A 27,714-nucleotide genomic window follows, 5' to 3' on the forward strand; every position below is an offset into this window, starting at 1 on the left:
TCTACATCGAAAGAGTCTCAATCATTTACACATCCATTTCAGGTTCATTTACGGGCAGGGATTACTCATAAACACACAATATATTATATATTTAATATAATCAGCTGACATAACAGATATAAAGATATACCATAAATATATAATTATTTATACATTGGACAATCGAAAGGTTTCATTCAGAATGTTACAGGGACTAGGGACTAGGTACTTTACTTACTAAATGTATGGCTCACAAATAGTTTTACATATAGTCCTACAGAATTAAGAGAGATCTTTGCAAAGCACCTTTTTTTGCAAGAGTTTTGCAAGAGGTTCTGATATAGCGATCTCTGTTTTGGCTCTTAGACATCACTGGCCACACCCAGCCAGGAGAGTCTCAACCAATCCATGGACAGGAGTGGCAGCCTGCGCAGCTGGGGGGAGGGGCTGGAGGAAGAAGAGGAGGGGCAGGAGGAGGAGTCGCTCACCAGGAAAGCAAATACGAAAGATGCTACGACCAATCAGGAGCAAGACCGCAAGGATGATCTCACGGCCCGATGGCCGACTGGAAAGGACAATCGGTTGAGTGCTGAGGGAGGGAGTACCTTTAGGGTGGAGACAAATTATCACCTTGTGGTCACAAACTGTCCAGAGGGAGAGATGGACAGAGTGGCGGAAGGGACGCAACAGGTGGAGAAGAAGAAGAGGAGGGACGGCGAGGAAGAAAAGGATGAGATGGAAGCACAGGAGAAGGAAGGAGAAAAGGAAGAAGGAGATGGAGGAGGAGGAGGAGGAGAAGAGCAGCCAAGGCCTGAAAAACGTCAAGAGTCAGTGGCCCTGATAGGTAGCAGCCAAGTCACACAGGGTACTGGACCAGGAACCGAGGGCCAGTCTGAAGATCCAGGCCTCTCACCTGCTGACTCTGCCCAGAGGAACAGGCTCGCACCTGGGGAGAAGACACCAGCTGGGCCGAAAAGTCCGTTGGGTCAAAGGGCAATGGTGGACAGAGACGCCAAAGAGAGATGCAACTCCTCTTCTCCAAGGGTCATGTCCGCCATGGAACGCTTCCAGGTCCGTGACCTCCACACAGGGAGGGCCCAGACCGGGGGCTCGCCTGAGCAAGGGCGGCCAGGCGCTGGCCCCCGAGGCTGGGACGCTGCTCTGAGGAAGAGCTCCTGGGAGGTTACCGTGCCACATTCAGCTAACGGCCTCCTGACAGCCAGCGCAGCAACGGAAGTTCCCCAGGACGCATCTCCCGTGAAGGTCTCCGAGCTGAAGAAGAGATTTGAACATTGAAATCGATTGGGTCTCACGCACCAAATGATGCCAGTTCACTGATATGACAGAATCAGAAAAAAATAAACCAGCAAAGAAATTCCACCAGTGTGCGGTGATCCTTCACTTTCCTTTGAATCTATTGACGACTGCACCTCACCAGCACCTGGAAGGCTGTGCACAGGAACTTTATCCTTTTTAGTATAACAGAATCAGTATTAATGCTTTGTTTATTGGATCCATACAAGGTGAAATGTCTTGTACTGCCACTAGGTGTCCTGCCACCCCACGCTGGCCTGCGAGTGAAAGAGGAGGTTTTATCAATCATTTGATGTACTGACCTAATGATATGAAGCCAATGATATGGTGAACTTTCAACTGTTGAAATGCTCTGACATTAGAGGCTTGTGAGATGCAATGACTTTCCAGTAGGAAAGTAGACCTGTAAGCCTCTGGACCTGTATGGATGTTTCATTTGATGAGATTGAACTGCATTTGATGAGACTGCCTGCATTATATAATGTCTTTTAATCATTTATAAAGTCTGTTAGAAACGTTTTAAATTTGAAGCATGTGTTTCTTCTTTTTTGCTTTACACAACACACATTGTGTGTAAGGTCTAACATTAGGTATCTTTACCTCAGACAGAAGAGTATACTAACATTTAAAATTACATCACATCATTCTCCAAGTACCAAGAAAAATATACAGTGACATTATCCCCACCATCCCAGACTGTACAGGGTTAAACTGGATGTCAGGGGTCAGATTTAGATTGTAAAATGTAAGATAATTTGAACAGCTACTTTTGGGTGGACACACAATATATCGCTATTAGTACTACTGATCCCAGAGTGTCCAGAAGTCTTACTCTGTGACTAGATTGATTGACCACAAATTGCTTGAATACATCAGGGTGACACTCAGTTGTCATTATCACCATCATCATCACAAACACACACACACACTCACTACACTACACTACTGTGTGTGTGAGGTGGTGGTAATGAACTCTCTGATATGAAGTCTTCCCGTAAGTCCCTGGCCTGGACTCCACTGACCCTTGTCACTGCCGAGTTTCACCACACTGCAAACACACACCAGAAGTCATACCCTGGGACCAATTTGATTGGATACGTCAGAGTGACACTCAATTATCATCATCATCCTCACAACAGAGGTTCTCCCTCTAGTACAGCTGTGTATTTATTATTGGTAAAGGATAACAGGCGTCAAGATTTCTTGTTTCACACACAGACACACACACACATACATACACACACGCACACACACACACTAACACACACACACTCATTACACCACACTACTGTGTGTGAGAGGTGGTGGTAATGAAATCTCTGATATAAAGTCTTCCCGTAAGTCCCTGTCACTGGCCTCTCTCTCCTGCAGCCTGGGGTTTCACCACACTGCAAACATGCACGGCCTTTAGCACTGCTACGTGAGGTCATCGCCCCCGTGTGCCCCAGACTGCTGACTGTGCCAGTCATGGCACGTTACTTTCAGGTGCATTGCTATATGTACAAAAGTATATATATATATATATATATATATATATATATATGTATATATATGTATATACAAAAAATATGTTTTCTTCTATTACCATGCTACCAAGTTGTTGTTGCAATTGTACAACAACCACACAAATACACCAATGTACGATTGCACACACACACAAGACATACTGGTATACAGCGTTAGTGTATTTATGTTATATTGTTTGTTTAGCTCACAAAGACCATTGACCCTCCCAGCAGCACCGACTTATCACCCCCCCACCACCACCACCACCAACCCATCAAAACGCAAACACACACACACACACACCTCTATTGACTCATAGCTGGGAGTGAGTTCACCTTTGCAGTGGGAGTGGGAGCCACACAAACGTTTAGAAAGACATTTTCATCCCAGACCCTGCAGGAGATAGATGATAGAAGTCTCAGACGAGCTGATCCAGGACCCAGGACCTTGTCAACATGCGTGTGGACTTGGTGGTGGTGTGTGTGGCCGCTGTGGCTCTCTCTCTCCCCGCTCTCTCAACATGTGACCCACTGTGAGTAGCCTGTTCTTGTATGTATGCTTGCAGTGACTGCATACAGACCTACACTTACTCAGACATTCTTAAATACTGTGCCACGTAAATAAGTTCATCCAGGAACGTCTATGTTATCTGGCAATAGTTTACAATAAACAGTACATTTTTACTCTCAATTTCATAAGACACACCTGCTTGAGGCACCCATGAAGTTAAAAAAATTGAAATAAATATTTTTTAAAATATATTTTTTAAAACATGTTAGAAATAATTATTTAAGTTATGTTCATCTGTACAGTGTGTGCTAGCTAAATGTTGCTCACTCAAAGAGCTAGAGCTAACTTAGCTGAAAAAAAATCCTAATAGCTAAGCGTGGCACTGTTCTGACAAAATGTTACAATTATTTGAATTTAAATTTGATCCAAAACAGGAACAACCCACCATTGAGATGGTATGTTTACACTAAATCTATCTCAATGCATATTTTCTGAACAAATGGCACAGGAAAAAAAGACGCAGCTAACTTCAAATCAAATAGTCAGCCCATGTATGTCAATAATGTCAGAAATTGTGGCTACCCAATTTCACTTAGTGTCCTTGTTTGTTTAGATAAAAACCGGGTGGCCAAAAGTACACTGCCTGGTGTACAGGAGAGGAATCACATGTCACGTGAAAGACGTGACACTCTGGATGTCACAGAAAAAAACATTTCACATGGGCATTGCACAGTAATAAACATAAAATATAAATATGCCAGACTTGGTCCGATGTACCTAAAGTAAATACACATCATGGTAAAAGTCCATTTAAAAGGACACAAAACACATAAATCAACAATATAATCGGCATAAATAAAAAAAAAGAAATAATAATTAAAAAAGTCAAAGACAGCATGACAGCAGTAGCATATGTGGAACAGACAAAGAGCGGACAAGTACAGGAGAGAGCCCTGAAGAAGCATCCGTCTACATATGGTGTCTTGGTGTGTCATGTAGAACAATGGGGTTTTATGGTGTTTTAAGCCCCATCGTCTTCCAGGCAGCGCTGCATGGAAGGCACTAGGGCAGTGTTTCACAAAGTGTGGTTTGGAACCGCAAGCTATCTCAAGTGGTCCGCAAGCAGACGTGGTAAAATATAATATAGAGGAGTTGTTTGCAATATTGAACCAACTTGTATGTAAATCCAAACAGTTCTGCAACACTGCCTGTGTAAACAACGCCAGTTTAAATCATATGAATCCTAACACAATAAGCAAGGTGCAAAGACAATAAGCAAGGTGGTTCAGTGAGTAGGCCTATAGTGTAATATACTGTTGAAGTAGGTCTACAGTTGTTGGGTTTTTTTTGCCAGGTGGTCCGTGATTTTGTTTTTTATTATTGGTGGTCCTTGGTCTGAAAAACTTTGAGAAACACTGCACTAGGGTTAGGCAAGGGTTAGGATAAGGATTAGGATTAGGTGCCTTGAAGTCGGTTGCAGCACTGCCTTGAATTCGACGGTGGATGCAGAGTTGTATGCATTAAGGGGAGACACGGCAGGTGAAAACATTGTGTTTTCATGCACTGGTCAATTTCTGGATTTTTTAATTTCAAATGTAAAAGTAAATTTTCTTCCAAATTGTTTATCAGAGCAGATAGCCATCATCATAATTTCTCGACTATAATGAGTTAATAATATTATGTTTATTTTACATCAGCTTTGTGATGTCAGCGCCTAACCTCCTGAGGGTGGGAAGTCCGGAATATGTGTTTGTGGAGGCCCAGGACTACAAGAATCAAGGTCCACTACAAGTCAAAATTGTGGTCAGCAAATTCCCCAGCAAGGCTGTCATTGTGGAGAAAACTGTGACACTTACAAAACCAGACAACTTCAAGAAAATCGAACAAATCATTGTAAGAACAGTGTGTGACATCTCACTGATTCTCTTTGTGTGTGTGTGTGTGTGTGTGTGTTGCATAAGTTTACTGTAATACAAGCAGGAAATCATAAGCAAATCATTTCATTCATCAAGTCATTTTAATGTATTTTTTTCTATGTTTGAATTTTGTTTTGTTTCATACTGGTGTTTAATTTCATGACAATATTTTCTTCAGATTCCCCCAAAAGACTTTGTCAATGCTGAAAAAGATTTTGTATATCTGCAAGCTTTTTTCCCAAACCATGTGCTGGAGAAAGTGATTCTCCTGTCTTTCCAAAGTGGATACATATTTCTACAAACAGACAAAACCATATACACGCCTTCATCCACAGGTGAGATATTATCAGGGCCCACTGTGGCTGTGGGCTTCCTGTGTATTTTTTCTATTATATTATGAATAAATATGGCAGTCTCATCTAGTTTCAATATCACAAACAGACTGCTATTTAAAAGTCAGGTGGACTGTGAAGTATTGCAGAAAAGATATCCGCACACTGCCTCATAAGCTCCCAGTTTCAGTCATCATCACCTGACAATTTTTTGTCAGGTGACCTACTATTAAACTGGGAGCTTAAAACCTGATGAAGCACTGTGCCTTCCACGGCACAGCTCCCCCACCTCCCCCCAACATTCTAAATCAATTATATGCACCATATTGCTATGTAGCATAGTAATATACACCATTTGAAAGCTTGGACTTTTGGGAATACATACTTGACAACATTTATCATGTACAATCTATATGGTGCTTATTGTCAGATAAATCTTACTATGTCTCAATTCATTTGTATTAAAAATGACCTCCTCCCCCTCATCCGCCTTTCCCTGCCTTAGCTGCAGTGCACTGTGCATCTTTAGCAACATGCAGCATATTAGATACTGAAATATTCACAGGAGATTGAATATTCATGTTGTTTTATCCAATATTAGTTGTGCATACGTATAGTCCATCTTATACACACCCATTGAACCAACAAAGAAAATGCAAAAATAGAGAGTTTTGTGTAATTATTCCATATTTTGTGTAGTCATTCTATATCAGAACCTCTGACATACAATCCATATAGTCTAAAAGAAACCTTAGAGTGTTACCTTTCATTTGAGACCAGGATTATGCTTCTACACCAAGAGGTTGCCACACAGTAAGGCTTTTATTGTCAGTATGCATTTTGGGTTACCAAAAGTCCTACGGGGAGTTTCCATAGGGCGTTTTTCCATGAGTCCAATTTGGAATATGGTGTACCACCATAAACCAGACAGCTCTTGCCTAATGTGAAATGCCGAGGATTTATAACTTTTATGTGACTTGCAATAGATAGCTTATTTTGTGTTAGCTGTAATGCTGACATCACAAAGCTTACCAGTCTGCTAGAAAGCTAATGCTACGAGTAAGTTTAAAGGTGCACTACACAGATTTAGCTATTTTTGGCTAGAGCTCCCTCTAGAGTCGCAATATATTTATATTTCACTCTGCTGTTGTAAATAGCAAATTTCTTGTGACTTGTCCACCCTGTGCACAATGAAAATGCTTTTGTTATGGTGGTGTAGGATTAACAACAGGCAAAAGCTATTTCCAAAAAGCTACTGACAAGGTAATGTTTGAGGATTCTCGCAAGATTTGTCAGGCTGCCGTTCTTGAAGTTGCATGGGTGGTTTTCTAGGTAGCGACTCGCTAACATATTATTTCCAGTGCTATGATTGTTTTTGTGGTAGACTTTGTCATACATGGAGAATATGCACTTGAAAATTAGGTATGAAGTTATTTTCATGTTTGAAGCTCTATAAAATAGATATTTTCATTTATTTTATGCAACCTAGTTGGTAAGGAATTACTAAACCAGTAGTATTATATAAATTAATTCAAAACTTCTGATTGTGAAGATATTGTGGTCAAAGCATACTTACATTTTTCATAAATGCAATTTTCAGCAAGTCATAGTTTGAGAAATATTCAACTGTAGGTCAATTATTTCAGAAGCTGAAGACAATTAACATAGTAGAATACTCCCTGAAAATGTCAACAATCTAGCATGAATCGTTCAAAAGTAATGACTTAGTCATTTTAAAAAAACAGCAGACTCATGAGCCTGTTTTTTAAGCTTCCATATCTCAGACAATAAAGTGGATACAAGCTTAAAATTCTGCACAGTATTTGCTGGGTATAATAACATTATTGACCTAAAGTTTGAAGCAAATCCAAGATGGTCCGGCGGGAAATTTTTCTAAAATCTGTTGAATTGGCACAGAATGACCCAAAATATATACATATTTTCACGGTCAAATATTTTTTTGAAAACATGCTCAACCAAACGGTTGATAAGTCAGTTTATGGTAAAAGTCACGGCCGTATATAATACTAGAAAACATGACAATGTTTATAAATGAATCATATTAACCATACTGTTTTCAAATGTATACTGCTACTTTATTAGTCTTATTAGCTATGCAATTCAATGCACTTTGCTCTGTATCATGAAGGGGAAACTGATTCAACTATATAAACCATATATTTTCTGAAAGCTTAGACCCTCAGGATGTAATCTAACATGACATGAAACATGTCCCACCCTCCTCATTAGTATGCTGCCCATGCATAATATATTGGGTAATAGTGTATATAGCTAATACCGTTTTGGGCTATCATGTCATGAGAAGGGTGACACATTATTTCAGTAAAACACAATAATCTCACGCCAAAGTCAGATAACTGACTTTTGCCATAAACTGGCACCTCAACCGTTTGGTAGAGGTTCATAGAAATTGAATGGGAGTATCCTTTGAAAACAAAATCACAGATTTTTCATACTACAATCTAATAGAGCAAGATAAAACAAAAAAATATTTTTTTCATCACTTTTATCATGGTGTGCCAGTTAAAGGGTTAAAGATCAGCCATTTCTTTTTGCAACAATCATTTACGACATTAATGGTGAAAAACTTTTGAACAGTAGTGTATTTTTTTTAAACATTGCGTTTTAAACCTTCTGTAACATGTACAAAACATGTTTGACACCCATTATGGTCCATTGAAAGTTGTAGAAAACATAATTGGGGACCTACACTTTAACCTACAACCCAACATTATTCAGAGCAAATTCTGAATCTTTCAGTTATCAAAATAACATTAAAAAACGTGTCCTACACATTAGTTTCCTGTTTTGGATTCTATTGCTCCTGTGACACATCATGAGTGAGAGTTTGATATTTGAAAGCTATTCCTCGTAAATATTTACTCAACACAACTACATTTGTGAATTGTGAACATTACACCTTGTAACCCATTGACACCTTTCTTTTCCCATGTTTGTCTTTAGTTTATTATCGGATCTTTGCCCTCACTCCAGATTTGAAGCCAACAGAAAATTCTGTGCAAGTGGATATTATGGTTAGTGTTCAGTTGGACACTGCATTTATGTATGTATGTATGGTAACTACACACAATTACCAACAACGTAGTTGGTGAACCTGAAGTTTATTACTGAAGACTGTTAAGAACACTTACCAACTGTCCCCCTAGCGGGTTCGCTAGCTATGCTGTTGGTGCTTTGTTTTATGTGTAGGGACCATGAGCAAGCTACTAATGAGGTTTGGTGAAACAACATGGAATTGTATTTGGGGAGTTCATCATCTACAGTATATAGTATCATTAAAAATATTCCGAGAATCCAGAGAAATCTTTGCAAACTAGGAATAGAGCTGAACAGCACTGGAAGCACTTACCATTAGCTGCAGCTACTCCAGTTCGATAGCACGGATTTGGGTCGTGTTGTAGTAGTCCATAATATGGAGGGGTATTTGGAAAAAAAAAATCACAATTCCCTTCAATTTAGAAATGACCCTATCACTACATGGGAACACATAAAACAAAGGGGAAGGGCAAAGTACTATGGGATGCACAACCCCAACACAGAAAAAGTTGGGACATGAGTAAAATGCAAATGCAAATGAAATGTGATCATCTGCAAATCTCATGAACCCATATTTAGCTGCAAAAAGGACATAGACAACATATCAAATTATATAATTTCCTGGTAAATATATGTTCATTTTGAATTTGATTTGTTAAAGTTGTGATTTGTATATGAAGAGTTCAGATGCAAATGTTTCGACATACCAGCTATGTCAAAAATGAGATAACAATGGTGCGTGAATGCTCTCCACATAGTATACATTAATCAAATATAATTAGCTTCAAAGCAAATACCACTCTCTTCCTGGTCTGAAATATTGATTTGTTGGCAAAAACCTATAGGTACCAGATATAAAATGCTCATTTAAAAGAAGATTGGTTGATTTAGAGGGTTTTGCATCTAAACATCATAAACTGTACATCTAACAATGGGGTTGAAAAATGAATTGATTTTCATTAATGAATTACATGAATGTATTTAAAGCTCACTAACTGACAGATTTATTCACTGAGAAAATTATCATCTATTTTCCTAGAATCAAGATGGAATTGTAATGTCTCAAGAGTCCATAACCCTCAAAGGTTCAAAGGGAATGTTAAGTCGATCCTACTCTATTCCAGAACTTGTCAGGTCTGTACTGAATTTATAATAGCAATTGTAATACATTTATATGTTGCATATCCATTCCAACGTACAAACTGCCAGCTTAAAATGTAATATGAAACATGAATACACTTGTTACGGTCCAGGCTCGTGTGGGCAGCAAACATGAAATGGAGGCCAACAAATGCAATTTCAATACTTACTTATTTCAATACTTCAGTTTAAGTTTAAGCGTCTGTGCAAATGAGTGGATTTTGAGTGTCTGCATGTGTATAGATATGGTGAATGAAATTCTCGGTGTGTGTGTGTGAGTGCAAGACTCAGAATCCCAACCGAGTGAGGCTGATCTTCAGGCTTATATAGACCACGGCCACTCCAGGTCTAATCAGTCAATTAACAACCCCACAGTCGATGCATAGGCCTCTACACAGACAGCAGGGGGGAGCAGGGTTGTCACACACTACACACCATAAATGCACATCGGTACATCCAAACTGACTCTACAATCTTTCTGATTGCAGTTTTGGGACCTGGTCTCTCGTGGCAAGATTCAGTAACACCCCACAGAAAACTTTCACCGCACAGTTTGAGCTTAAGGAATATGGTGAGTGAGAATTCGATGGAGATTGTATTGGAGATTGGAAGACGGCCACAGTGGCAGAAAATAGTAATGCTTAGACATTTAACCTTTTTCTTACTTTCTTCTTTATTTTATTTCCCTTTCTTTCTCTCACTTTATCTTAGTTCTGCCAAGCTTTGAGATCATATTGACGCCAAGGAAAACGTTTTACTATGTGAATGATGATAACCTGGAGATCGATATAAAAGCTCGGTGAGAATGATGTGCTTGTAGAGATGTGGATACATTGATTAGAAATCATTGTATGTTTCAGTTGAACAGAAGGGGGGGGGGGGGGCGGGGGAGGGAGGGGCGGGCTAGCTCTCTGTTTTGTTTGAACGTCAACAGAAATGGCGTTACCCAACATCGCTCAGAGAACCTTTATGTGCCTTCACACCAGATAGTTGTGTTTAACCAGTTGGTTCATGGGTGTGTATTTTTGAAAGGTAGTGCCTTGAAATTGCAAAGAGGAGAGATTATCTACGTTATCTGTGTCTTAAGTAGAGAAATGTGTTTAGAGATTTGTAAATCAATGTGTGTACTGTTTTGCAAAAAGTGTGATATCATTAATTGTAGGGTCTTTTGACTGTATAGTAGTGTTTAAACAATTATAAAAAAAAAAAAATTTGAACTCATATGGAAAACTTCACTGTGGTTTCATAATCAGTGGCAAAACTACTGTTCTACAGTCATTTACTTAAGCAATACACCCCAAGAGGCCGTAGGTTACACTGAATTTAGAACAGCTTGGGGGCGTTGTTATGCACAACGCGCTAGTGGATAATTTCACTATTGACTGACACAATGTTACAATCGAAAACAAAAGCAACACTTACACCAACAATGTTCAAATGACTAAGTAGAAATCCTAAAGGATATTTATCCTGCATAGAAGTTGTTTGGGATTGGTTGGTAAGGACTGCTTACATCTTGTGACGGTGCGACTTCAGCTGTGCTTTATATGCACCTTTTGCTATAGACCAAGTTTTTCTTGGTCAGTGGTGTAATGATTTTTAGAGGGTGTAAGACAATGCCAGAGCAAACACTGTGTTGTTAAGAGCCTGGGGGCAACGTTTAATAACTGTGTCGTTAAGAGCCTGGGGGCAACGTTTAATAAACGTTTAATAACTGTGTCGTTAAGAGCCTGGGGGCAACGGTTAATAAACGTTTAATAACTGTGTCGTTAAGAGCCTGGGGGCAAGTTTAATAAACGTTTAATAACTGTGTCGTTAAGAGCCTGGGGGCAACGGTTAAGAGCCTGGGGGCAACGTTTAATAAAAGTGGAGGGAATGGCAAAAAAAATTCACGGACTGGGTGTATGATTTGAATAAGATGTGTCATGCTTTCACACTTCCCGTTGCACAGGGTGCACAATATGGCCCTGTGTGTTAACTGCTACTTTCAGTCATTAAGAATGGACATTATTGACTTAATTGCTTTCCACCTTGGATATATTCTTGAATTACTGCTACTCCAAAATATTTGATTTAGCTTAACTTGATTGAATAACTAATTAATTGTGGTAATTAATTTCCTGAATTACTTTTGAGTTCATTACAGTTATCCTGGTTTACACTGTGTTTCACTCCACTAAGGTATTTGTATGGCAAAGAAGTGACAGGAATGGCTTTTGTGATGTTTGGAGTATTGATCGATGGTCAAAAGAGGAGCCTACCACATTCACTTCAGAGAGTAGAGGTATACATTTTCTATGAAGTTATAAGTAAATGCAGACACACACACACACACACACACACACACACACACACACACACACATACAAACAACCACATATGAAAGTCATACACACATAAACATAAACACATAGTGAGTCTTTGAAACAATTCAAATATCATATAAATACAATTTTAACATGATGTGTTTGCTGAAAGGTCACAGGTGGGGCGGGCAGCGCTACTCTACGGAAAGAGCACATTACCAGTGTTTTCCCTAAGGTGGATGACATTGTCCATTCTTCGATATACGTGCATGTCAGTGTGTTGACAGAAACAGGTATGTATTGTCTATGGAAAAGAAAAGAAAATAATAGATCAATTAGTTCAATAGATCAATTTCATCCAGAACAGAACAATGTAATTGAATATATTGAATATAACTAGAAATGGAATTCCAAGGAATTACCAGTGCATGAAAATGCAAAAGTTGTGATGTAAAATATCATGTATAGTTAAAATAGATAATACAGAGATGGTTACTACGGTGATGCTAGGATAGACATGGTGGTTGCATAGCTTAATAAAAGTTGATAGTTTAAAAGTAGACCGTTTAAAAGTTGAATGTAGATAGTTTACAAGTTGTTGATAGACCGCTAGGGTAACACTTTATTTTAAAGTGTCGCTGTTACAGTGTACCTACCTAATTAGGTACAGTGGTACAACCTGTGTAACAACATGTACTATCAGGTACTATCATTGTACTTGCATTACTTATTTGTGGGTACCTACATATAGTTGTTATGTATATACCTGTTCCAAGACATCGAAGACATAACATGTCATATGTACATGTAAGTAATTAACTGGTACACTTAATAGGTTTATTCCACTGTATCAAAGAGTAACAAGGTTGTAGCAGCACAGCTGTTACATGTACACTGAAGACAATGAGGCCTTGACTGGAGCTAAGAATGGTTTGTATATCAAATCTATCATGACCAGATTTACACCATCCAGCAGGTCTCAGGTCAGCTCTTTGCCTCTGATGAAAATTTAGGCAAATTGGCAAAGTGTTGTAAAAGCACTCAGTATTACAATGTAACAACTATATGTAGGTACCCACAAATACATAATGCAAGTACAATGATTGTACCTGATAGTACATGTTGTTACACAGGTTGTACCACTGTACCTAATTAGGTAGGTACACTGTAACAGTGACACATTAAAATAAAGTGTTACCATAAGGGTTGTTGACAGACTGAAAGTTTAATGAATGTTGATATTCAAATAGTTTAATGGCTGTGTATAGGTAGATATTTGACGATAACTGAAAGTTGGAATGGCTCTAATGTTTGCTAGCAGTTATGCTTACAATTTTAACTGTGCTAACAATGCTAACTATGCTAAACATATTACTTAGCTAATTTAGCTAATGTTTTCTAGCAGTTTTGCTAAAAATGTTAACAATGCTAACTATGCTAACCATATTAATTAGCTAACTTAGCAAATGTTTTCTAGCAGTTTCGCTAAAAATTTTAACTATGCTAACAATGTTAACTATGCTAACTATGTTAACCATGCTACTTAGCTAACTTAGCTAATGTTTTCTAGCAGTTTTGCTAAAAATGTTAATTATGCTAACATGCTAACTATGCTAACATGCTAACTAGCTACAGTGGGTAGGAGTCATAGTTGATGACAAGTGACAGTTACAATTGCTGAACAGATAAAAAGTTCAGTAGTTTAAAGGGTTAAATTGTTTAACAGTGAATTATTGTAGTGAGGACTTTTATTTTGAAACAGTTTTTGGCAGAGGAAGCAGTTGAACAGGATGTGTAGTCTTAAGAGAGCCAGTTTGTATGCTTAAAGCCTGACACTGGCAGATGTTGCAGGTGGCCTGGCCACCTGGCATAGGATTATAATTGCCTAATGGCCAAATTGTGATGTCATAATCACAATGTTAAGTCAATGAGGAAATTTGAATAGTTTTTAATTAATAGTTTAAAAAGTATAAAAGTTACAAAGTTAAAAAAATACATAGCCCAAATGTCCTAAGTAAGACCTACGTAACAAAGTTTGAACGTTTAACGGTTGAAGCTGCATTAAACGTGTTAGAAGAAGAAGAAGAAGCCTAGGAAGAACAGTACAGTACTGTAAAAAGCCTAGGAAGAACAGTACAGTGCATTTTCATGCACTGTAATAAGAAATCTAGGAAGAATAGTACAGTGCATTTTCATGCACTGTAATAAGATTAGTAAAACAGAATAAGCATGAATGCATATTATGCCCATAATTGTATGTATCAGTTTTTAGACAGGTCATCGGATGATTTTATGTTGTTTCCTACTATTAGGCTCAAAATATTGCAGAAGTGCAACAAAACGACATACCCCATTATGATCGTAATTAGTCGTAATAAGATTGGGGGTGATCTATGGTCTTTTGTAACCTGACCCTAGCCAGATGAATGTCGTTCCGCTTAGCTCCGCCTAGCTTCACTCACATCCATCTGGAACCTCTTCCATTGAGAGTGATTTCTCCAACCAACTTTATGGTTTAGCCAATCAGGACGCAGGGCGGGAGTTTCATAGATGTGACATAGCTTAGAAGCGACTGTGAGACTGTTATCAGCGTCACGGGTTGGCTTCGATGAGAGTGGTTGAAGTAGCACGTCAATAGATGACGGACAAGTGGCTTAATTTAATCATATGCAAGCATTTTTTGATTAGGTCCAGCCTTCTGAAGCAACACTTCAATGGATCGGTTCCAGATGGATGAGTGGAGCTAGGCGGAGCGAAATTCATCTGGCTAGGGCCAGGTTAGGTCTTTTGGGCCCCCACCGTCAACTTCACGGCAGTGCTGCCTGAAAGATGCTAGGGTTAGGCAAGGGTTAATGTTAGGGTTAGGTGCTTGAGGTGGCAGTGGCCGCAGTGCCTTGAAGTCAACAACCCAAAAGACCATCTGTGTTTGTGTGTAACAACGTCTGTGTCACAATTTGTGTGTAACAATGTCTGTGTATGGTTCATTTTCAAAGGAAGTGAAATGGTGGAGGCAGAAAAAAGAGGCATTATGATTGTCAAGTCTCCTTACACCATTAATTTCAAAAGGACCCCAACGTACTTCAAGCCAGGGATGCCCTTCAGTGTAATTGTAAGTCTGCCCTAGTGGTTCAAAACGTAGTGTCAAGTTGTGGCCAAAGGTTTCGGCAATGACGCAAAGTGTGTAGAGTAATCAGATGTATATTACCAGGAATTCATTGCAAAAAAAGCTAAAATAACTTGCTTTTTCAAAAATAAAAATTAAAATATTTTTTGGTTTAAAATGTAAATATTGTTGTCCATGTCCCTCTTTATATTGCGATCTGGGAACAAGCTGGCCATGCATAGATGCCACATACATACATTTAAAAACAAAATGTCAAACCATCCACTACTCTCACAAATTTAGAACATCCTCACTAATGGGAGGAACCTGAAGAACATCAGCAACAATTGCTGTGCTTTGTGGATGTGTTTGCCCTCACAGGTCTACGTAAGCAAACCTGATGCATCCCCTGCAGAGGGGATTAAAGTGGCTTTCAAATGGAATGAGAGGAAAGAAGTGGTGACAACAAGTGATAACGGCTTCGCTGAATATACCATAAACACGCAATCTAACTGGCAATCACTGGAAATTAAGGTACCCCTCTAATGTCATGACTAACAGCATAGTAGGTCTACTAGAACTGCATGGCTGCATTGCAAATATGGTAAGGCGGGGTATAGGGTATTATCTGCCATCTGTATCACTTGATTTTTTCTGTATTCTTGTAGTGTTAGTGATAGTACTACAAAATGTTTGCATATTATACAGTCACAAATCATTCTCTTACAGTTACAAAATTGTGACACTCACACATACAATACATATGACACTCATATGATCTCCAAGGTGGCGTAGAAGTCTGTGTACCTGCAGAAAACATTTGTAACTGTTAGGACAGCTTTGTGTGCATACAGCATTGATTTGTAACTGTAGAATATATTTGTTATGGGACAATTCCAGACAAAACTCTCACGTCATCCATAACGCCAACTAAATACCATGGCATTGTGTTGCCGTTATTATGGATGTGACAGTTTTGCACGGAATTGCCCTATGGCAAAATATTTGTATCAATAGGGGAATTTGTAGCTGTAAAACAGATCCATGCCTATAGAATAGAGTTGTAAGTGAGTGCATATTGCAAATTTAACAATTAGTTGTAAAAATCATGTTCACAGTTACAAATCATTTCTACAGTTTCAAGTCGTGATACACACACATAAACACTGCAAAAAATAAAGTCTAGCCAAGTGTTATTAATCTTATTTCAAGATCAAACAATTTATTTTGTATTGTTTTTTTTAGTATGGAAACACTTACCTAGCACTCTCTGGACAGACCTTTTTGACAGATTTACTTTAAGGAATCTTATTGTGTCAAATTTACTCAAAGCACTGGCAGCCAATTGCTTGTTTTAAGGACAAATTTATAAGTTGACAGTAACTGAACTGAATAAAATTGCACATATGGTAAGGCGGGGTATACTGTACGGTATTATCTGCCATCTGTATCACTTGATATTTTCTATCAAGTAGTATGTCAAACCAATGATTATTTTTTTCAAATGACACCCCCTTTTGTTTGATACTAGCCACAGCTCGACAGGTGTCATAATACCAGTTTCGGTCATGGGAGGCGGTATGCGGGCAACATAACCGCCAGCCAAACTGCAATACACGAATAACTTGCACGGCCTGTGGGCTGTTTGAACCAAAAAGTATACACCTGTCGGGCTGTGGCTAGTAATTTAGCATGCTAATTCAGGTTGATATCTCTGCAGCACTATTTATTCTCATTCTTTTGATGCGTGTAGCAGCTCATTTTTTTTATATTTTTACCTCAATTCTTACACATGGCACCTTTAAAGAAACAGGAAGTCATGGAATACTGCTTAACAGTTCATGTGTACTTGCATTTACTAAATATAAGTTAAATATAAATGGACAATTATTCGGTAACATTTTGTTTATGATATTTTCTAATATTTGTTTCTGTCTTTTATGCTTTCAAAGTTGTAAAATAGATCCTCAACATCCATACCCTTGCCTCATTTTTTTTGTCTAAATTTGATTAAAAATCAAATGAATTGCTAGGCAATGACCATGGACACTGACCTGACAGAAGACAGACAGGCTTCCCGGGACATGAGAGCGCAGCCATATCAAACTAAGGCTGGGTCTGAGAACTATCTACACATTAAAGTTAATGCAGGACATGTGAAACTAGGAGACAAAATCACTGTGAACTTCAACCTTCAAGTGAATTTCAAACAGCACCATGAGATCACTTACCTGGTGAGTTAACAATGCATATTATTTATAATGTACAGTACTTACTCTATTCTTCTTATCATTAATAATTAATGGATATTTGGTATATTTTTTAAACCATTTATATAAAATATATCTAAATCGCAAGCAGCAAGGGGGGGGGGGTGCAAACAGTTTGTCTGCCTGTATGTCTAAATGTCTGTCTGTCTCAGTGTCTGTATGTCTATGTGTCTGACTGTCTCAGTGTCTGTGTGTCTGACTGAAGTACTCCTCAAGTTTTTGTTGCTCAGGTTTATTGTAGTTGCCCTTCGTTTTTTCAAAACACCTACTGTATCACCCAAATTAAAATTGGAAATTGGAAAAAAAAATGTTGTCAATGTGCTTTTTCACATCAGATCTTGAGCAGGGGGAAACTTGTGGAAAAATACGGGATCACAAGACAGGGTCAGACTGTACTGTCTATGGACTTAACTGTGACCAAGGACATGGTCCCTTCCTTTCGTATTGTGGCGTACTACCATGTGGGCTCTGAGGTGGTGTCTGACTCAGTCTGGGTGGACGTGGAGAACACCTGCATGGGAAAGGTTTGTGTAATATAGCTAAGGTGTGTTTTTAGAAAGTTATTTACGTAATTACATTACATTTCCCTCTAATTAGTAATTACAGTAATGGTTACATTTGGCACAATTTAGGTAACTTGCAGAAATGCATTGCAGAATGTATTCCAGTAATTACTCCTAGGTCATTGATTAAGTTTTGCAAAAGTCCAACCCCTTTTCTATTATTTCTCTTCTCACAATAATAACATAAAACAAAATGTATAAGTCTGTATTATGTGTATAAATGTGTATCACATACTGTATCAAACTTGCAGACGACGAACAACATTTTTTATAAACAATTACATGAATGGTCATCAGAGCTAGTAAGTGGACCAAAGCAGTGCAAATATCCCACTCCTCTCTCAGGTGGCTGTTCACTCGGCCGCTCCTCCGCTCATATTCGCGCCAAAGTCGCTCCGCTCAACTGTTGATTGTTTGATTGTATTGCTAAATGTTGGGACTGATGGGCACTGAAATCTGGGGGGTATTTAATGGTTCACTATTACGTTTCATGTATTTCAAAGAGTGTCCACACGCTGTTTATTGTGAGACAAGGCAGTCGCTTTCATTCATTCATTGAATGTGCACCTTGCTGTAAAGGAAATCTTATTGCATAGCCAAGCCTAAATTGAGTCATTTATTAATTATGCATGATTTACTTTTTATTAAATTGTTATGCTGGAATGCCTCAAGTCGCAGCAACAATTGTGTTTAAATGTAGTACTGCTTCAGCCTCTGGCAAGCTCAGAAAGGGGCGGCAAGCGAATGAGCTTGAGACCCATGGTGACAACATTATTAAACCAACCAACAATATCAAATATTAAGAAGAGCTCTTATTTCATTGAGTTAAATCGAAACAATGTCTTCTAGTGCTCGTGGATAGCCCTATAGCAGTGTTTCTCAAACTTTTTCAGACCAAGGACCACTTAACCAAATAAAAAAAGCCTCACGGACCACCTATCTTAAAAAAAAGTAGACCTACAACAGTATATTACACAATAGACCTACTCACTGAACAACCTTGCTTATTTGCACTGGTGTCTTTGCACCTTGCTTATTGTGTCAGAGAATTCATATGATTTATGTTGTGATTTAGTGTTGCAGAACTGTTTGGATACAAGTTGATTTCAAGTTGGTTCAATATTGCAAACAACTCATCTAGCCAATATTTTAACCACGTCTGCTCGCGGACCACTTGGGATAGCTTGCGGACCACACTTTGAGAAACACTGCCCTATAGGCAATTAGGCTATTACCCCAGCTTGGGGACCGACCTTTATTTGTCTGAATCTACCACGGCCCTAGCTATTATCCGAGGCCGGTTATAAATAGAATCTCGGCCATAATTTGAGAATTCTAGTTGTTTTGTAGGAATAGTACAGATATGACTTATATTTAGGGAACTCCATCCCCATCAGCAAGCCACAACGGCCAATTTTTGAAATGTAAAAGTCTTGGTTTTATTGGGAAGAAATTAATTCTGGGTGGATTCGGGCATGCCTCACTCGTGGTGTGAGCGGTACTGAAGCGAAATTGGAGCTGAACAGAGCGGCCGATCCGGCCTCTAAATTAAAAAGCGTTCCGCACTCCAACAAAATTCCATCCGCTCCGCTCCTCACTTGCGCTCCGCTCACTAGCTCTGATGATCATGCAATATTGCAAAACTCATTTTACTAATAAATTGCACATATTTGCAATGCTTTGGAAGTTTTATTGTTATAATAACCCATATATTATCTTTACGCACAGCTCAAGGTAGAAGTCATTCCTAAAGATACAAGATACAAGCCCAAAGGGAAACTTAGCCTGAAGATCACTGGAGACCCTGGGGCCAAAGTGGGTCTGGTGGCCGTGGATAAGGGAGTCTACGTCCTCAACAACAAGCACAGACTCACTCAGAGCAAGGTACCAACATTTTGTCCTTGTAGTGGGTAGATAATCAGTAATCAGTATATCACCACAGATAGTATTTGTGCATGTCAATAAGGACAATATCTATCTATAAAGCAAGAAGCGTCTGTGTGTCTGTCCTGATGTGTGTCTGTGGCACGCATATCTCACTGACCTAAGATTTCGTGTGTGGCTCGCCCGTGGCACAAAGGTGTGCACTCTCGATTTTGAAGATTTTTGAATGTATATTTCAAAATATTATCGCTGCACTGCACTGTTTCCAAGGGGACCAGTTTCAGGGGAGCTCCACCCCATGGATAATTATTGGTATCGTGCATCGTGCACTGACAGTAGCTAGGTCCAGAGCCCGTTTACGGAGAGCCGGATCACTCTCTATTAACTCCATTGTACCTGCAATCTACTGCAGTTCCGCTAGGGGCGATCACGAATAAGTGCAAAAAAAATGGGGGTCTATGGAGCTAGACAGCTAAATGTGTCTCTTTAACCTGGTTGTCCTTGAAAAATCGAAGATTGGATTGTGGTTTCTGCAAGATCAATATGGATTATAGGTCAAAAGTTGAATGAACGAGTACTTACGTCCTTTCGATTTCTTACAGGTTGGGTCGTTGTTGCCCACAACTCACTAGCTTTCTGCTAATGAATGACGTTATTGACACATTTGAAAGGCTTTTTAGAACAAATATGTGACTCAAAAAATATAATACTCAGCAGTGTGTATTTTCTCTGCCCTCTCTTTCGCATGCAACATTAAAATTTCTGGCCAAAAAATTATATCCCGAGAAAAGTGGATTTGAGGGGTACAGCTCCATAGCCCTCCATTCATTCTGCACTTATTCGTGAGCGCCCTCATGTGGAACCAGAATTGGAACTGCAAGCAGTTCAGAAACCGGAAGCTTCCCGAGAGTGGCGGTTCTCCCCTTATTAGACATTCTCTGCTGGGTCTCACTTTGATGATCAGTCGCAATTTAAAAAACGGATTACTCGGGAACCGCTTGTGGGTTAAGATGCAAGATGATTATCATGTCTGACCTCATCAATAAAGACTCCCTGTATGCAGTTTGCTTGCATAAAATGACTACGCAGATTTTGCAACAACACACCAACAAACACGGGTATGTTGTGACCACTCAAAATAAAAGTATGTGCAATAAGCTGACACTTCGAATAGTCCAGGCTACTTTGGACTAGCGACTTTGACTAAACAAACGATAATTCCGTCTAAGGTCCCAAATTGAAACGAGCAATAGGCTAATGCCACATAGCCAACGTTAGACAACTTGCAGACTGAGCGACTTCACTTATCACGCCATCAAACACACACGAGTATGTAGTGACCACTCAAAATAAAAGTATGTGCAATAAACTGAGGCTTCGAATAGCATTAGGAAGTTATTCAGTAAGCTATACACATTTAGCCTTAACTCAAAACAGTTGTTAGGCTTATGTCATTCATTCTGATCTGTAGAAATGTCACATGCAGCCATGCCTAAATTTATTACACATGTAGCCTATTAGAGGCCACATTAATTATAGGCTAATATATTATAATATTAAGTAGCCTTTTCATTATTGAATACTTAGCTGGAATGATGTTACCTTATCATCCTATTTTTAAATCAGGCATACCTGTGGGCATGGAATTGAGCTACGGGTTTTCTTCAGGAATGAACGGGCACTGCAGTTGTATAAACCCCAAATTCAAATTCTCGTACCTTTGATATGAATATAAATTGATGACACTTTAGTGTAACCCTGCTTCATGACAAATATTATCAATGTATTTTTGCATATTAACAAAAAAGTTCAGGGTTTGTGCAGTTATATTTTGCAAAAGTTATTGAGAAATAAGCACTATAAATCTAAAAACTCAGACAGACAGCCAACTACTTTGCATTAGCATGTTAGCGAGCAACTAATGCTACCTACTAAGCAGTACTAAGAGTAGGCTTTCGCTGCCTAGTTTACCAGCTCGTAACAGCCACGTGGTGGCAAATTGCTAGAGTTGCCGTAGCTAATGTCACTCTAGGGTTAGAAGCTTGTCCCTCCAGTAACTTGTACAACCTACTTACTTGTCTATACGTCTCATATTAAACATTTACTTTTTTATTTACTCCATTTTCCCCACACAATTATGACTAAAATTGCTGCTCTCTAATGCAATATGAAGAGTGATTACTAGGCAAAACTCCCAACTGGGGATATTCTGGGAGATCGCCACTCTGGAATACTCATGGAATGCCTCTTGTCCGATCAGAAACGAATAAATAGTTAAACCGAATCTAACTTTTACATATTGTGCGACTTGGCAGTTTCGCATTGCTATTCTGTAGAATCAGTAGCGGCTCGTGGGCCGAACATCTTGTAGGGCAGATGGTCTAATGATAGAGTTTAACTGAGTTCAAGTTTTATATTGTGCACGCGCAGCGTGAGATGCCACTGCACCACTGAGGGCACACCGGCAGACCTACTGTCTGGCAGCCGGCAGTCAAAACGCTTTTTTATGTATTCATTATAAAGAAATTCAATAGCATATACGATAGGCTATTTCCTTGATAACCATGTCAAATATAAAAAAAATAAATAATGGAAGATTTATGCTAAAATGATTTTGATATTGGTGCTGCATGAACACAAACTTATCATTCTCAAAACTTGAAACTAAACAAGTCCAAGAGGAATAGAAATGTGGGTTCTGAAATTATTTGAGTTAACGAACACTTTCCTCTCTGACTGAACACTTGAAGGTTGAGGGAAAACGGGTCTGTTTTAATGACAGCAGAGCCAACATCACAGTTGAAATGCATCTGCACTAACTCATAGCCGTGTCACAGAGTTAGAAGCTCTGTGTAGTTTTTTGCTGGTTTATACTACTACAATGAACTCACCATAACAACTCATAACTCACGTATGCGCGTTCAGAGGCTGCCAAAACTGGCCAGAATAGCAAACATAGCCTACAGTTGACCATAGCTGTCGCAATTCATAACTTGCTAGTTCTCAGATACTGCAATTAGTCATGCCACAGCAGGCCAGAATAGCAAACATAACCTTATCGTCTATATTCTTGTAAATCTAGGTTTGTAAGTGAAGATGACATAATCCAACATGTTATAATCTATATAACATGCCCTAGCCTGGCCATTTCTGAATACAGTCACTCTAGGCTACTAACCATCAAACTTTGTGCGGAGTAATAGTAATATACAGTAAGCCCTTACGTTAGTAATGAATGGCCAGAAATATTTCTGCCCCCCAAGCCTCATAAGAGTCAAGTGCTTGCTGCAGTACTATATCTGGCCTACAGATTTCTGGGCAGAGACGTCTGATGCCCTATGTACATGTTATGTGGGGCAGCGGCAGGGTTGCCATCTTTGGGTGTTTGGCTGGAGTGAGATTTTGTGAAGTCATAGTTCGTGTGCGTTAAATTTAAAATAAAATATTTTTTTTTCCACCTACCATTGTATAGCACAATGTTGCCTTGAGGCAACTAAAAGAAAAAACAAAAATATTAAACCATGACAAAACGCTTTTCTACACCTTCATGCATGTATAGCCAACGTTTACTTTACCGTTAAAGCCATTTTAAATAAGATTACTAAGGTAAATAATATACCTTCTTCCCACATCATGTGCTCCTGGGACCAGAATTGGACTGTTCTTTGATACTTTTTGACTATTCTAATTGATTGCAATTATTTAAAGAAACATAGTTGGATTTAGGGCTTAAAAATAACTTGCCGATTCCTGAGGGCAACGTTGTGCAGTAGAGGGCTCATATAGACTGAATGTATATCACAATATACTGTATTTCTGATAGCATAATAAATCAGGACATGAAAACACTGTAAAAATTGGTTAAAAACAGAGTCTTAATTAGACACACATCCCTTTTAATAGCCTGATGTACCTACAGGTTTGGACAAATCACAGTAAGTCTCAATTAGAGCCTTGGACGTTTTTTGATTGAATAAAACCTCTTAAAGCCTACCACGCTTGAAACAACTGCCAACGGCATTACGAACGAACCCCATGCATTTCTATGGAGGTTTTATTTTTAGTGTTGTCTCCTCATTCAAGTATTATCCAGAGTTCCTGAATGTTTAAACTGGATCTTTTTAAGCAATATCCTCACAGCTGTATATTTTTTAAAACGCTTTCTTCATGAAAAATGTTTGCGTTTGGTATGTGTCAGCATCTGCTTGTGTTCAAACAGGTCTGGGACACTGTTGAGAAACTCAATACTGCCTGCACCGCTGGCAGTGGTAAAGACAGTATGGGGGTTTTTTATGATGCTGGACTGGTGTTTGAGACCAGCACTGCAGGAGGAACAGCAGTCCGGCAAGGTAATTACGCATAGCAAGGAACAGTTCAAACAATAATAGATATACAGTATATTACATATCGCTTTAAAGGTGCAAGTACAAATCTTGAGTAAACGTTTGTCAACTTCTCCTTGAGATGAAGACTAATCGAAAGTGGTTGATAATATCAATGTTTATTGTACTATGGTGTTTCCATAGCACCCACCTGTCAGACCCAGGCCAAAAGGAAACGACGAGCTGTCACTATAATGGAGGTCCAAACCACAGCAGGCAAGCTGATTCTTTTTCACCTTGTAGGATTTAACTCAACTAATCTAAACTATCATATGCCTATTCACTCTAGACACTTGTACCTACCTACCTGTACCTGTACCTACCTGCCTGTCCATCTAACCGTCCATCCATCATTCACTGGTTTCTCACCTCAGCCAAAAATTATTTTGGAGAAGAGAGGCAATGTTGCGTTGATGGGATGAAGAAGAACATACTGGGCTACTCCTGCGAGCGACGAGTTCAGTTCATCTTGGACGGCCCAAAATGCAAAGCGGCCTTCCTGAAGTGCTGTGAGATTATTTCTAAACACCGTGATGAGGAGAGGGACGACATCCTCCAGCTGGCACGCAGTAAGCAGCTCATTATAATTTTTACCTCCCTTATTTCTTTTCGCAATGTAATAAATCAAATGTTTGTGCAGACAGTCAACTACAACCTGAATTCTGAAAAAGTTTGTAAAAGGTTGTTTTGAAAAAGGGCAATTTGTAAAATATGAGTCAAATAATTACAATAAATTAATTTATGTTACTATACACCAACTGGCCTGTAGGTGGCTGGAGACAGTTTTGTGTGAATATCTCGAGAAAGGGCCTAGGAGGTCCACCTTTTTTTTGTATGTTGGTCTTAAGGGGGCATGTCAACCTATCCCATTACCACTTATTTCATGTATAGCGCCACCTAGTTAAAAATTAAAAAGCAAAACATTAGGTGTTTTCATCACAATATCTCTGGCTGACATGGTCAAAACTGCACGAAATTGAAAGTGTAGGATCATTATGACACCCTCCGAATGCATGCCAAGTTTCGTGGACTTTCGTTCATGGGGGGCCTTACAATAAAATAATTTATGTGTACATTTAGTGACCGTACATCAACAAGGATTCCCGGGACACTGAAAGACCGGGGTACACGAAACTTGGTGGCCATGTAACCCCACATGGTTAGCATGGAACCATCGCTTTTTGTTTTGATCTGTAGCCTCCCCGCTGGACTGGACCCCCCGAAAGGAGGGTAGGGCAGACACAGTTTTCTGTGAATATCTTGAGAACCGTAGGGCCTAGGATGACCAATTTTTTGCGTATGTTTGCCTCCAGGGGTCATGTAAACCCATTCCATATGCACACATGTGCATAAACAGATACACACGCACACACAAACATTCACACTAATCCTACGTATGACATATACTCACACAGTAGACATATATACGCATGCATGCACATGCACACACACAGGCACATAAACAGGCAAACACACAAGCACATGCACATGCACACACACATACCCACCCACACACACATAAACATAAACATGTACATGCACACAATTCAAGAATTTCTCAGAATTATGAACAGGCAAGATGGGGGTGGGGTTGTATAAAATGTATATTACATGTGAAATCTATGAACTAATCATGTTTTGGTACTTGCATAATGCAATTCAGTGAGACAGTTAGAATCATATATGCCTTTCAGCGTGACTTATTTTTGTGGAAAACATGTGCTGGACTGGGCGGCGGTCATATTTTGTACCGCTCTGCGGTACATCTAGTTTAGTATTATAAAGAAAGAGTCCAGGTGCTAAAACTGCTTATCTGCAGTCCAGACCTGTCAAATTGGGAGCATTACGGAATTAACAGCATTATTTAGAAGAACACAGACTGTTGATCAGCTGAATCCTATATCGGGCAGGAATGGGACTACATTTCATTCTCAAAAATCTAGCAACTGGTCTCAAGTCCTAAACATGTACAGGATGTTGTTAAATGAAGAGGTGAAGCTACACAGTGGTAAAAATGCAAACACCATACAATTTCTCTCCTTCAACAGTTCATAGGTTGTCTTTGAACTACAGTATTTTCAATTAAATATAGGGTTGACAGTATTTGTAATTAGCATAATTAGCTTTTTTTCGTTCACATTTCACAAACCATTCTCCTTTAAGCAAGACAATATACAGTAGGCCTACCACAATATATGCAGACTACTGAACTATTTTTGTCCTAATAGATAGTCTATCCAGAGACTATGACCACTACAGTCAAACTGCTATGCTTGTGCTAACCATGTCATATGCATGGTTCCACTATTTATATGTTTGAGTAATTGCATGATTGTATTGTAAGTTACAAAGGCATTACTTCTGTCTGTGTTAATAGGTGATCTTCAGGAAGATGATGACCTGATGGATGAGTTAATTCAAGATTTAACATCACGTTCAAATTTCCCTGAGAGCTGGCTTTGGAAAGATGTGCCCTTTGACAAATGCTCAAAAGGAGACTGGTTAGATGAATTTATTGTCTAACTTTATTATTCTCATAAATTATACATGTTCTATTAATTTGTTGAAAGTTTTGAATTGCAAAAATATCAAGAATTTAGACATCTAGTTTACACTATGATGAATTTAAACTCGACACTACAATCCCCGGTGCCCTTAGCAAGAAACCTGAAAAGTGTGAAGTCAGTCAGACGAATGTTATGGGAAGACCCACAGACATGCAGACATTCATGGAATTGATTGATTGATTGGATGATAGATATATGGGGCGTGCCATGACAAAATCAGTCCAGTGTCGCGGAAATCTATAGACCCTTTCAAGAGAGTTCCATTATCAGCATCATAGTTGGCCCCACAAGGCTTCCGTTTTAACATTCCATATGTTATATTAATGCAGAGGAAGTAGATTGGGAACCAAATACAACGTTCAAGCATTGTTTTTGTTTTTATTGTTGAAAGGGTCTATTTCGAGATATAGCGATTTAAATGTAGAGAGGGTCAAAAAATAACTAAATTATGTATTTTCTAATTTCACCACGAACACATTCCTTAAAACCTCTTATTTATCATTCATTGACATATTTTACTGTAAAACGATCTAGAAATATCATTTTGAAGGCCAAATGTGTAGGCTGTGCATCATTCTTCCTCATTCAGATGCTTGCTGTACGCTAAGTTTCCTCTGATGACTTCGTGTTTTGGCTTTTGACCTCTTCAAGAAGTCATCATTAATAGGCTATCCACTCGTAATTATTCTGAAGATTGTTTTTTTTAAGAGAAAAGCCATGCTGACCAGATTCCTCATGTAGATTGCACCCAATTGAATTTGTTTTTGAGTTGGCGGCCTATTTAAAAATACATTTTTGTGCTTGTCGTCTTCAGAAGTTGATCGAGCATTATACAGTAGGCTACCTCACAAGTTCTACGAATGC

The 27,714-nt window shown here is 38.9% G+C and overlaps 2 protein-coding genes across 3 annotated transcripts in view; both read left to right on the plus strand.

The window, feature by feature from the left end:
- dennd1c (DENN domain containing 1C) overlaps positions 1-1,817 on the plus strand; it is a 35,335-nt gene extending 33,518 nt beyond the window's left edge. For both annotated transcript variants that reach the window (XM_076286147.1, XM_076286155.1), the window contains one exon: positions 346-1,817. In XM_076286147.1, the coding sequence (XP_076142262.1) occupies positions 346-1,275 (930 nt within the window). In that variant the 3' untranslated portion in view covers positions 1,276-1,817. The remainder of the gene's footprint in view (positions 1-345) is intronic.
- A 1,397-nt stretch (positions 1,818-3,214) lies between these two features.
- LOC143118151 (complement C3-like) overlaps positions 3,215-27,714 on the plus strand; it is a 77,703-nt gene continuing 53,203 nt past the window's right edge. The window contains exons 1-18 of the mRNA XM_076279312.1: positions 3,215-3,331; positions 5,007-5,202; positions 5,404-5,560; positions 8,543-8,613; positions 9,675-9,769; positions 10,264-10,346; positions 10,487-10,574; positions 11,957-12,059; positions 12,254-12,374; positions 15,075-15,190; positions 15,566-15,718; positions 17,218-17,418; positions 17,790-17,978; positions 19,746-19,901; positions 24,121-24,250; positions 24,428-24,499; positions 24,658-24,852; positions 26,661-26,784. Of these exons, the coding sequence (XP_076135427.1) occupies positions 3,255-3,331; positions 5,007-5,202; positions 5,404-5,560; positions 8,543-8,613; positions 9,675-9,769; positions 10,264-10,346; positions 10,487-10,574; positions 11,957-12,059; positions 12,254-12,374; positions 15,075-15,190; positions 15,566-15,718; positions 17,218-17,418; positions 17,790-17,978; positions 19,746-19,901; positions 24,121-24,250; positions 24,428-24,499; positions 24,658-24,852; positions 26,661-26,784 (2,327 nt within the window). The 5' untranslated portion in view covers positions 3,215-3,254. The remainder of the gene's footprint in view (positions 3,332-5,006; positions 5,203-5,403; positions 5,561-8,542; positions 8,614-9,674; positions 9,770-10,263; positions 10,347-10,486; positions 10,575-11,956; positions 12,060-12,253; positions 12,375-15,074; positions 15,191-15,565; positions 15,719-17,217; positions 17,419-17,789; positions 17,979-19,745; positions 19,902-24,120; positions 24,251-24,427; positions 24,500-24,657; positions 24,853-26,660; positions 26,785-27,714) is intronic.

The sequence above is a fragment of the Alosa pseudoharengus genome, unplaced genomic scaffold (assembly GCF_046254945.1).
Source record: "Alosa pseudoharengus isolate Yale_2024_CS ecotype anadromous, Long Island Sound unplaced genomic scaffold, YU_APseudo_1.1 YU_APseudo_1.1_scf_1, whole genome shotgun sequence".
In the NCBI taxonomy this organism is placed as follows: Eukaryota; Metazoa; Chordata; class Actinopteri; order Clupeiformes; family Clupeidae; genus Alosa; species Alosa pseudoharengus.